The sequence below is a fragment of the Dendrobates tinctorius genome, unplaced genomic scaffold, assembly GCF_039654945.1.
Source record: "Dendrobates tinctorius isolate UK_male_01 unplaced genomic scaffold, ASM3965494v1 ptg000183l, whole genome shotgun sequence".
NCBI lineage: Eukaryota > Metazoa > Chordata > Amphibia > Anura > Dendrobatidae > Dendrobates > Dendrobates tinctorius.
The window spans coordinates 5924430-5937089 of record NW_027361850.1 but is presented as its reverse complement, the minus strand read 5'-3'; the positions used below and the strand labels follow the sequence as shown (position 1 = coordinate 5937089).

The window sequence follows — 12660 nt, the reverse complement described above, 5'->3', positions numbered from 1 at the left end:
TATTCCAGTTGCAAATTTATATTCATTACATAGTGGAATGTGTTGAGAACAATAAAACATAAAAATGATCAATGCAAATCAAAATTAATATCCCATAGAGGCCTGGATTTGGAATGGTACTGAAAATCAAACTGGAAAATCAAATTATGGGCTGACCCAACTTCAGTGGAAATGCCTCAAGACAAGGAAATGATGCTCAGTAGTGTGTGTGGTCTCCACGTGCCTGTATGACCTCAATACAACACCTGGGCATGGTCCTGATGAGGTGGAGGATGTTCTCCTCCTGAGGATCTCCTTCCAGACCTGGATTAAAGCATTAGTCTGTGGACAATCTGTGGTGCAACTTGGTGTTGGTGGATGGAGCGAGACATGATGTCTCAGATGTGCTCGATTGGATTCAGGTCTGGGGAACAGGCAGGCCAGTCCATAACTTCAAGACCTTCATCATGAAGGAACTGCTGACACGCTTCAGCCACATGAGGCCTAGCATTGCCATGCATAAGAAGTATGATTAACCTGCAGTTACATTATGTTGTTTATGTGTTCCCTTTATTAGTGTATATCACCTCCTATTAGACCATTCTGCACTGGTGTGCTGCGATGGAAGTCATTACAAATACCATTAATAAGCGTCCATCCATATACAGCAAAGATAATGTGTCAGTACCAATACCCCATCCAGGACATTACAGCTTTCTTTCTCTCCTGGAAGGTTGCTTTCTTGGTGGCCATCACATCTATCAGACGAACTTCAGAATTAGTGGCGCTTTCCTTTCGCTCTCTTTTTCTTGTTATCCACCAGGACAAGATCGTTCTCAGACAAGTTCCTTCATTTCTTCCGAAGGTAGTTTCCTCATTCTACATCAATGAGGATATCGTTCTACCTTCCCATTGCCCTTCTCCAGTTCATCCCCTGGAAATGTCTCTCCACAAGCTGGATCTGGTCAGAGCTCTTCATTATTACCTTTGTAGGACAGCTCCCTTTCGGCGCTCTGACTCTGTCATTCCGGAGGGTCAGCGTAAGGGTCTCCCAGCCTCTACATCTACCATCGCTCTCTGGATTCGTTCGGCTATCTTGGAGTCATATCAGGTTAAGGCCAGAACTCCCCCTTCGGGGATAAGGGCTCACTCCACCTGGGCGGTGGGGGCTTTCTGGGCCATTCGTCACAAGGCCTCTGCATCTCAGGTGTGCAAGGCAGCTACCTCGTCTTCCCTTAACACTTTTGCAAGGTTTTACCAAATTCATACCTATGCTTCGGTGAATGCAAGCTTATGAAGAAATGTTTTGCTGACGGTGGTTGCTAGACTCCCAACCTGAGTTTTTGAGATTTACTCCCCCCCCCCCTTAGGACTGCTTTGGGACAATTCCAATGGTTACCTGTGTCCCCCAATGAAGCGATAGAGAAAGATGGATTTTTGGTGCTCACCATAGAATCTCTTTCTTGGAGCCTTCATTGGAGAACACAGCATCCTCCCTGAATTATGCCTATGTTGGGCCTATTAATAGTTTCTTCTCCTACTGCTTTTTCACTTACTGAAGAGCTAACTGCTGAGAAGGAGCTTACTCTTTTGCCTAGTGTCAGCCTTCTAGTGACAGCAGCACACACCCATGGTTACCTGTGTTCCCCAATGAAGGCTCCAAGAAAGATTTTACGTTGAGTACCAAAAATCCATCTTTTAACAGCAAGAGATTATCACTGCTGGACTAGGTGTCACATGCCAGTTAGTCCAGATAATCTGTGTAACCCCACCACTACCACTGATTGGCCGGTTGATGACAATGCATAGTGTACTCCAGAAACTGGCAATCAGGGTGTGGGCGAGGTTGGACACAGTTCAGTTTTCTGATCACTGCTATATCTGAACAAGAGAAAATATGGATTCTGTCCATACCACACTAAGCAGTCCAGTAAATGCTACATTGCTGAAATCAGGCTCTCTACCGCTACATCATGCTGCTATCAGATTACATAACGATCTGCTGACAGTTTCCCTTTTTATGATAAAATCCATTGTAAAATTCCTTTTATTTCAATGCTGCACTATTTCCTGACAGTTGAAAATCTCTGCAATTTCTCTGATGTATCAGTGGTTTACTGAGATAAACCACAAAATGTGTATGTCTGAGCCACATTGTTGATGGGACACTGGCTCCAGTGGAAATGGTGCCAAATATTGATTCCAATCAACTACTTCTCAACTCCTAGCATTTCCCTGCATTATTTATGAGCACTTCTTATTTTTCATTATGTCCATAATGTTCTCCTTCATTGGAAGTCTATAAAACAGAGGTTGGACATGATGACCCTGTAGGTCCCTTCCAACTCTAACATTCATGATCAGAATAAATCCATCTTTTAAAAGCAAGCCGTGTTTCTTACTAACCAATCATAGTAGCTGTATACTTTTACAGTCACCCAGGAACAATCAGACATTATTGAAATATCATCAGTTTATCAATAATATACACCTTGATCACGTAATCTATCCATCCATCCAGCTATCTACAGTATCTATCTATCTAGACAGAGGAAAAAATGAAGGCAGCACTCCATAGACTTAGATGAAAAAATGTGGTTTATTTCAAACCCACACCATGTGGAGTGCTGCCTTCATTTTTTCCTCAGACTGGATTGGGGCAAGTATTGGATGCTTTGTTGAGGAGGCTTGTGCACCCACTTATTAGCATTGTGCTGTTCCATTTTTTTATATCTATCTAATCAAGGAATCACAATAAAAAGTAAAAGAATCGCTAGAAAAAATGAATAGAATTTTATGTGCTCTCCACTGAAAAAGTAACATGTCAGTTTCATATATGTTCTAGGGGTTTTATGCACCTACCTATCACTATATATCAATTTTATAAAATTGGAATTCACTATATACAGTAGTAACAATCTGTCAGGCTTCAGTGACCATGCTCTCTGTTAATCCTCAGGGGCACTCCCTGCCAATTCATGTTGTTATTGGACAATAGGTCCTAGTTATATGTTGAAAGAATTTCCCAACATATATCTCCAACCAATGCTGTAAACTGATTCTACTCTATTGGCATACAGTGTTATATGTTGTTCATAGATCCCATGTTTAAAAAAAACGAACCCAGTATAATGTGTGGGGCATGATTTTTGTATATAATAAAGTTGTTACTTTTCGACAAAGTAAAAAAAACATACCAATGTATACTGGCCTAAAGAAAGTTAAAAGAACACTCTTTAGACCTCAATCGGGAAAATGGGAGCCTCTGGACAGATTTATCATATACACCAAGACATATACTGCCTACACTACAATCCCAGTAAGAACCCACCCTTACATGATATGTGCAACATCTGACTCTCCATCACAGACTGTTTCACAGGAGGATTGTTTTTTTCATTTACTATATAGGAAATACATGTTATGGTATTGTTGTAATGATTATGTTCATTTTATTTGTGTTCTATCTGAAATTCAAGTGACTAAACACACTGAACATCTTATATTTCAGCTGGAAGAACTGAGTAATTCCATGTATCCTTTTCAGTAACACCTGTGTAAGAGGTAATAGTCACTGGGTAAGCCTTGGATAAGGCATTTATAAGGATACTAGATGGATACTGTCTTCTCTCATGTCATCTCTTCTTTGACCTGTGTACCCCATGTGCTCTCCCCCTTGTCTGCTCTCTCTCCACCACTGTGCTGTCTTATTCCCTCATGTGTTCTCTCGTTTGATGGCGGCGGTCAGTGAATCATTAGGCTGATCCCGGTGGCGGCATGTTTGCGACGGTGTTCCGCTGGTGGTACCATGCAAGAGGCTGCGTATGGCGTATACAGTGTGTGTGTGTGTTGCGTACAGCATATACAGTGTGTGTTTGTGTGTGTGTGTGGTGTGATGGTGTTCCGCTGGTAGTACCGCGCAAGAGGCTGGTACCACCAGCAGTTTCCATATTGAGAGAGACACCCATCACTTGAGTGTCCCAATGTGATGGTCGGTGAACTTCCACTGCTTGGAGTTCTGGGATTCGGACACATCTGGACGGAACAGGATGTGAAGACATTACAAGGTAATTATATATTAGATGCCATAGTTTTACTTATTAGAATATAGATCTCAAAAAAGAATAATCTGGGGTTCAAAGATTAAATAGTATACCAGAAAGCACAGAGGAAGAAACCCCTAAAATATAACTTTTAATTCAATGATTAAAAAAGACACACAGATGTGAAATCACTAGATACCAGGGGGTCTGAAATCAAAGGAGCAGCACAGCAATATTATCCGTTTTAAGCATATGAATATATATATCAGAAGGGCCATAGGCTATCATGCCCTAATATACCCTAGTACAGCCCTTCCTGACTGTGGAGGTTGGCACCCTAGTTGTAGACGACATGGCGCCCCCCCCCCACTCAACGTCGGCGTCCCTAATAACGCCCTAGACCACCCTACGCATACAAAAAAGGACAAAAAAAAGAAAAACACACACACCTATAATACCGAAAAACAATACTTTCAAAAAAGTGCTATAGTGCTGTAAACTTATCTTGTATATCCCAACAATGAAATCTTATCTCGGAGTCAAGCAAGGGTATAAAAAATGCAGCTTCATGACACTTATCTCGTAGTCAAAAAATACTGACAGCTGCTAGTAGGCAGATCAATGGGTAAATACCCCCTTAAAAAATTCAAAAAGCATCTTACAAAGGAATATAATGAATATAAAATAATTTTACTTAGGCTGGAGTCACACTAGAGAGGAATACGGACGAGTGCTATGTGAGAAAAAAAATCGCATAGCACTCGGACTAATGTTAATCTATGGCGCAGCTCCCGTCACCGTATTTTTTCTTGGCCGTATTATACGTGCGAGTGAAATCGCAGCATGCTACGATTCGCACCGTGTATCATCCGATATTCGCCAATGCAAGTCTGAGTGCAAGAAAAACTCGAACACCACACGGACCATCAGTGTGACTTGCGAGAAATACGCACCGGTGTCCTTTGAAATGCTGGCAATTAAAAGATAGAATACAAATATACAAATAGTATAGGTGTGTGTGTATGTGTGTGTGTGTATATGTGTGTGTGTGTATATATATATATATATATATATATATATATATATGTGTCAGTGACATATATATATATATATATATGTGCATATATATATACATACACACACACACACATTTTAGAGGTGGGCCTGATGCTATCACATCGGGAGGGAAGTGTGTGTGTGGGGTGTGTGTCCCGCCGCTGCCTGCCCACCCACCTCCATGCAGTCACAGCCGGCAGGAAAGACTGCGGCTTGCGGCCTGTGCTGAAGATGGGGTGCAAGCGCCCTCTGGTGGCGCTGCCGCACCCCATCACCTGCACAGGCCGCAAACCACCGTCTTTCCTGCCAGCTGTGACTGCACAGAGGTGGGTGGGCAGGCAGCGGCGGGATTCGGCGAGTGTAGTCAGGCGGCGGGGGGTCCGGCGTGGGTGTCCCAGTGGTGTCCCACTGGTGGTACTGCGGTAGGGCCTGGTACCACCACCGGGTGCTATATTGGAATACCCATCACTTGGGGATTCCAATATGGCGGTCAGCGTACTTCCGGTCGGCACGGTGAATTATGGGATTCGAGGACATCCAGACAGAAGTGGATGACGGACAATTTTAGGTAACTATATATTAGATATTTCATAGGGAGATAGACAGCAGAATAGCCATTAATTCATTTGTCGGGTTCTGTAAAATCATTGCAGAAGCTGACAGGATAGGAGACATGGTTTACATACAGTAAACCCATACAGAACAGTTAGATTTATATATGTATGTATTTACTAAAAGAATGTATTCCCGGAACAACCTGGCGTGGGCTCCCACCCAATTTTCTGCACCAGAGAGGGAAAGCCAGTAACTGAGGGCAGATATTAATAGCCTAAAACCATGGTTATTGGCCCCACCGACTAAAAAATCTGCCCCCTGCCAACCCAGAAAAGGCGCTGACGTCACTGATGTTACGCAGACTCACAGCCTGACCTGCAATGAACTCGGCGGCGTGGGAAAATTAACTGTCACTTACCCATGCTCAAGAGTTCACCCCGGGTCAGGCTGGGAGGCTGCACTGGCATCACTGATGCTGCCGCCGGCAGCTTCTCAGTCATTTCCTTGTGGTTTACAGCCAGGTGGTAGCATTTGCATTGCTCCCATTTGTAGACTATTTAACCCCCAGATATGGATTATGCCGTGGTACTGTTCACTGGACAGGTATGCTATATTGTTGCTTTTTGTATTTTTTATTTATTGCAGGAGATCGAGGGCATTGTTTGGATTAGCAGAAGAATGACGATGGCAAAACTGTGTGTTCTTTCATTTCATTAAAATACTTTCTTATGCTTATGTGTGTTTATTTAACCCTTTACAAACTTTAGGATTACTAATGGATAGGTGTCTTATTGACACCTCTCCATTACTAAGCTAGGCTTAATGTCACCTTACAATACAAAAGTGACATTAACCCCTTATTACCCCATATGCCACCGCCACGGGGCATTGGGAAGAGAGAGGCTAAGTGCCACCTTTTCTGGGGTGGCTGGGGGTAGATTTTTTTAGCCAGAGGGGCCAATAACCATGGTCCCTTTCTAGGCTATTAACATCTACCCTAAGTCAATGGCTTTCCCTCTCTGGCGCAGAAAATTGCGCTGGAGCCCACACCAGTTTTTTCAGTGAATACATTCTTTTAGTAAATTCATACAGGTCCCAAATTTTACACACACACACACACACACACACACACACACACACACACACACACACACACACACACACACACACACACACACTACTAACAGTATTTGACACTGACATATATAAATGTAACTGTTCTGCATGGATTTACTGTATGTAAACCATGTCTCCTATCCTGTCGGCTTCTGCAATGATTTTACAGAAGCCGAAAAATGAATTATCGGCTATTCTGCTATCTATCCCTCTATGAAATATAAAGATATTATATATATATATATACACACACACCTATTCTACGTGTATATATCTATTCTATCCTATTCTATACTGTATGCAGCAGATCATTTGCCGGCTTTTAATCTATCTATCTAAGATTATTTGGTTTTAAAACGATGTTTACAGTTGTGTTTTACAATGCGATTTTAACATGAGCTTTTACATAGAGAGAACTGCTGTATGTAAAAGCTCATGTTAAAATCGCATTGCATACGGATGCCATACAGATGTCACACTGTTACTAGATGCAAGGAAATCGCATCCTCGCATTCCAAATGGATTACATATGGATCAAAGTTCAGGGAACATTTGAGCGATTCTCGTAAAAATCGGACCGATGTTTTATACGGTAAGTGTGACTCCAGCCTTACCAGGGTACACCTTTAAGAAATATCAAGCAAAAAGAAAAGGAGAACACATCACTACTAGTGATGAACGAGTATACTCATTTTCCGAGCATGCTCAGGTGTCCTCCGAGTATTTTGGCGTGCTCGGAGATTTAGTTTTCGTTGTCTCATCTGCATGATTTGCGACTTGTAGACAGGCTGAATACATGTGAGGAATGCCTGTTTGTTAGGGAATTCCCACATGTATTCAGCCTGTCTACAAGTCATAAATCATATACCAACAAGTCTGATGCATCCACATGGTTAAAATTAACCATATGGAAAAAGGATTTAATGGCCTATCATCAATTACCACATAGAACGCATATGAAAAGGATGATCAAAAGGCAATACATAGAAAAATACAAACTTTTATTAATGCACAATTAAAATCACATTGTCAGATAGTGGTAAGAAATGGAAAGGTGTAAGATGCATTCACCACTCACGACTCTCAAGGACACGCAGGTCCAGGAAAATCATCACAGATGTAAAATTAAATAATACAAATATTTATACACCAAATGACTTTGTATTGGGCAATGGAAAATGGGCATTCAATTTGGAGCCAATACCTAGACACACTATTTCAAAACATCATCTGATATATAATATATGATGCAAAATTGGGACGGTAAAGAAAACCAGATTAAATATAAATAAACAATCCCCTATAATGGGGTTCAATACCGCAACATTATATCCCAATAGAGCAGCATGTATATATCTCCGGAGCCATAAAATAGACAGAACATTCAGGCAAATAGCATCCAGTGAATATTATATCATAACAGTGTTGGATCAACGGAATAATTAAAATATTAGCAATCCCTTATAATGGGGTAAATGCCACCATGTTATGTCCTGATATGGCAATGCATGTATGTCTGACGCCACCTAGTGTGCCAAAACTCTATTATAGGGTGCCAAAAATGGTCTTGAATGAATACTAATAATACCCCATAATGGGGTTAATGCCACCACATTATGTGCAATATAATGCATGTATGCCCATGAATCCAGCCCATAGTACAATTGCACATCGGAAGTCAGCCGGAAATTTAACCCTGAAATACTTTCTGGTGGACGAAAAAAAATCTCTCTCTCTCCTCTCTCTCTCTCTCTCCCCTCTTCCCAGGCAGCGGTTCCTTTAAAATTCTTCATTCGGCGGATCCGTCAAAAAAACGGATCTGGTGGCATCCGTTCACATCAGTTAATAACGGATCCGCTTTCCGCCTTTTTGGCGGATTTTGACTGACAAAAAACCGAAGTGTGAAACAGGCCTTACCTCTAAGTACGGTACATAAACTAATGGGAAAATAGCGCCATCTAGTGTTCAACTTGAAGACTGTTTCATTTGCTTCCTAATTCTGTTAAAAACACTGACACATACCGGTAAATGAATTCATCCATCTTTCTAAATACTAAAAGAATCAGCAAGACAGACAGAGAAGAAAATAAATGTGGTTCATACTGCTGCTGAAATGTTCAAATTGCTAAGGTCACTGGACACCATATTTGTGTGTTTGTTTATTACAAATATGCCTTCTCCTTCTTTATTAAAAAGAGTTATACATATAACAAATATATCCTGATGAACCCATTTAAAAACAATCCACAACCCTGATACTAATTGAGAGGTGTCGACAAAACAATTATACAGGGGTTTTCCTAAGATAGCAAGTTATCAGCTGTGCAAAGTGATAGGGCTATCTTGCTAATCACTGGGGGATTTCACTGCTGTCCACTTTGCAGCGCTCCGTCTGAATGGAGCAGAGGTCAAGCATGAACATCTCCGCTCCATTCATAGTTTATGGGACATTGGGTCAGTTGCAGTTTTAAGTTTGGTACCCATTTTCCCAAATGAGTTACTACTCTATCATAACAAAGATATGGTTATAAAAGATTTCCAAATCATTGCATTCTTGTTCTCTTTGCATTTCATACCCAACCTCTTAGGAAATGGGGTTGTAGATACCAAGTGTCAGCTGGGCATTTGTTAATCAGTGAAGTGTCTTGGGCTCTTGTAAATTTTCCCAAACCCATCCTCTTAGCTCCTGAGAGCTTTACTTGTCCCCTGTATCATAAAATGTGCAATCAAAATCACAGGCGTGAGGACAGCTTTAGACATTACCCAAGAGTAAGGCCTGTGAGGATTCCCAGCCATGAGCGCAGATCATTGCACCGGCTAAGAAATGCCCAGCAGAAACTTGGCATCTCATTAATATCCTACTACTAGATGGAGGCCCGATGCTATTGCATCAGGAGGGTGGTAATGTCACGATGGGGGTAGGCTTTGCAGCTTTGAGAATCTTTGCCCACCATGTGCTCACCCACCTATCCACTCTCTCTTTCCCCATGTGCTGACTTCTCCTGTGCTCTCTTCTTTGACCTGTCTACCCCATGTGCTATCCCCCTTGTCTGCTGTCTCTCTCCTTCCTGCGCTGTGTTCTCCCCTCATGTGCTGTCCCGTTTGAGCATTATCCCCCCTGTGCTCTGCCTCTCTCACCCCTGTGCGCTTTCTCTCTCCCCCATCTGCTGTCTTCTCCTCATTGTCTATGTCTGACAGTGTACAGAACATACCACAGCTCCTGGGCAGGGGAGGAAGCAAAAGACAATTCTGACATTACAGCAGGAGATCGCAGAGGATTCAATTTGTGAGGTAAAATATTGTTTAAAAATAGTCAGTGAAATATTTTACCTCACAAAATGAATCCTCTGTGATCCCCTGCTGTAATGTCAGTATTGTCTTTTGCCTTCTCCCCTGCCCAGATGTGGTATGCTCCGTGCATGGTCAGACACAGACAATTTTTTAAAATTAACTTTCGTTGGTGGGAAAACCCCTTCAATGTGACCGGCTTCCTCTGCCTGTAGACACATCTCGCATCTGCCGACGGGATCAGCCGAATGATTCACTGTGCTGCCCGGAATTCACGCAGGCGCAGTAAATCAGACCGCAGTACGGCGTATACAGTGTGTCTGTGTGGTGCGTCTGTGTCCCGCTGGTGGTACCGCGCAAGAGGCTGGTACCACCAGCAATTCCATATTGAGAAACCCATCACTTGAGTGTCCCAATATGGCGGTCGGTGAACTTCCTCCGCTTGGAATTCTGGGATACGGTGACATCTGGACAGAACAGGAAATTAAAACATTACAAGGCAATTATATAAATAGATTATTCTAGTAGTATGATTGGCAATGTTATAGGTTTAAAATCCTACTAGAAATCCCCTCTTGGTTCCTCCTCCCTTGCTATAAACTGAATCTAACTTTATGACAGTTAGAGTGATCAATGAGTGGAATAGACTGCCACGAGTGGTGAGTTCTCCTTCCATGGAAGTCTTCATCCAGATGCTGGACAGACATCTGTCTGGGATGATTTAGTGAATCCTACAGGGGGTTGGACCAGCTGGCCCAGGAGGTCCCTTCCAACTCTATGATTCTATGAAGTATAATCAAATATAATTACTACTCTAGTTAGTATAATAAGAATAGGATCAGATGACAGAACAATGCAGAATACTGCATGTATTACGAAGCCTTCAGGACTTGGGGGATGAATAGACATTTGAGTGAATAAAAAAAAGAGGGTTGAAAATTGATTGATAGAGAAGGAAAACTTAAAAACTTTTCAAACACACACAATCACTTTCTTATACATCCTTAATTAATTCTTAGACAAAAACTCAACCTGGCAGAAAACCAGAATGCGCCGCCATCTCCTAACGAAGACATGGCAGAGAGTATCCACTAGGGAGGATATCCACTACAAGACAATGAAGACTCACCATACAAGAGTCCACAAGTCCTCGCTGCTCTGTGACGCCATTCGGGAACACTAAGGAGAAATAGGCAAGAATCCGCTGTCCTACAGGAGGTACAAGCACAATATAGGGAATGCATGGATTTACGCTCCAACAGATATAGTTGGCATCAAGCAATATAGAAAATTGTGCAACTTTAAGGATACTAGAAGAAGAAACAGGTTTTTGTTAGTCTACGAGGTAACTTTGTTTTAATTTTTGCAATATAGGAATGAACTTCTCACTTCCTAATAAAAGGCCTAATATACAATGAACAGGTTGTCCAGTTATTTGTTAAAGCTGAGTTCCTGGATCCAGAGTATTTAAAGTAGTAATCCCCAACTGTTGTAAAACTACAACTTCCAACATGTTGGAGACACTTAAGATAAAAGAAAACAGTAAAATGCTACAACAATTAATAGGTTATACCCATGATCAGATGCTCACAAGGAAGTTTAAAGGGGTTGTCCATGGGGGGGGGGGGGGGGGGCATGTCTGGATGTTGTCCTGAGCAGATGCGCAGTTACAGGGCTCTTGCCAGGCTCCCTGCTTTTGCAGCTTGCGGCGCCTGCACCTGCGTTTTCTTTGTTCTCCCGAAGGGTACCAGGAGAGCGAGGACTTCTGCGCTTAAAGGGAATCTGTCACCCCTTTTTTGAGATATCATATAATCATATCATTCAATTGTGTGTCACATAAGGATTCTCTTAGTACTTTTGCTTCCCCTTGACCCTGCACCTTTCATGCATAAATACCTTTTTTATATCGGTTCAGATGTGTGTAAACTGCCGCTGTCCGGTCTGCTGGGCGGGGCTTATTCAACTGCTCCTCCCTCCCTGGCTTGCTCTACACAAGAAGAAATGCGTAGAGCAAGACAGGGAGGGGGGAGCAGGTGAATAAGCCCCGCCCAGCGGAACGGACCACGGCAGTTTACATACACCTGAACCGATATAAAAAAGGTATTTATGCATGAAAGGTGCGGGGTCAGGGGGAAGCAAAAGTACTAAGAGAATCCTTATGTGACACACAATTGAATGATATGATTATATGATATCTCAAAAAAGGGGTGACAAATTCCCTTTAACGGAGTCTCTTCAGCCGGCTCTGCGACCACCCTGGATGCCTTTCTTCTGCGGGAGCAGAGCAGCATGTCGGTCTGGGCACCATCTTGCTTGGAGGGGGAGGTGTCTGGACGGCATGCGGAGGATGCAGTTCCCAGCACTCTGGATGTAGGGGACTCACTGCCAACTTCGGTTGACTTGGTCCCAGGACGTGGTAAACAGGATAATCATGGGGGTGATGTCCCACCATAGCAGCAGGCTGATTGGGATCAGAACAGGAGACATTGATATCCCCTGGACCGTGCACCCTAGAAAATGGCGGTAAGCCACAGGCTGAGGAAATAAGACATCCTTCCTCTCCCTCCCAACAGCTCTATTTCTTGGTTCCGTTACTACCCTCCACACCCACACAGATCCTCAT

The 12660-nt window shown here is 42.6% G+C and overlaps 1 protein-coding gene across 6 annotated transcripts in view; it reads left to right on the top strand.

Annotated features, from left to right (window-relative positions):
- LOC141055030 (coiled-coil domain-containing protein 28B-like) overlaps positions 1-11456 on the top strand; it is a 118023-nt gene extending 106567 nt beyond the window's left edge. For all 6 annotated transcript variants that reach the window (XM_073551964.1, XM_073551963.1, XM_073551962.1 and 3 more), the window contains 2 exons: positions 3491-3513; positions 11057-11456. In XM_073551964.1, coding sequence (XP_073408065.1) covers positions 3491-3513; positions 11057-11132 — 99 coding nt within the window. In that variant the 3' untranslated portion in view covers positions 11133-11456. The remainder of the gene's footprint in view (positions 1-3490; positions 3514-11056) is intronic.
- Positions 11457-12660: the final 1204 nt, after the last annotated feature.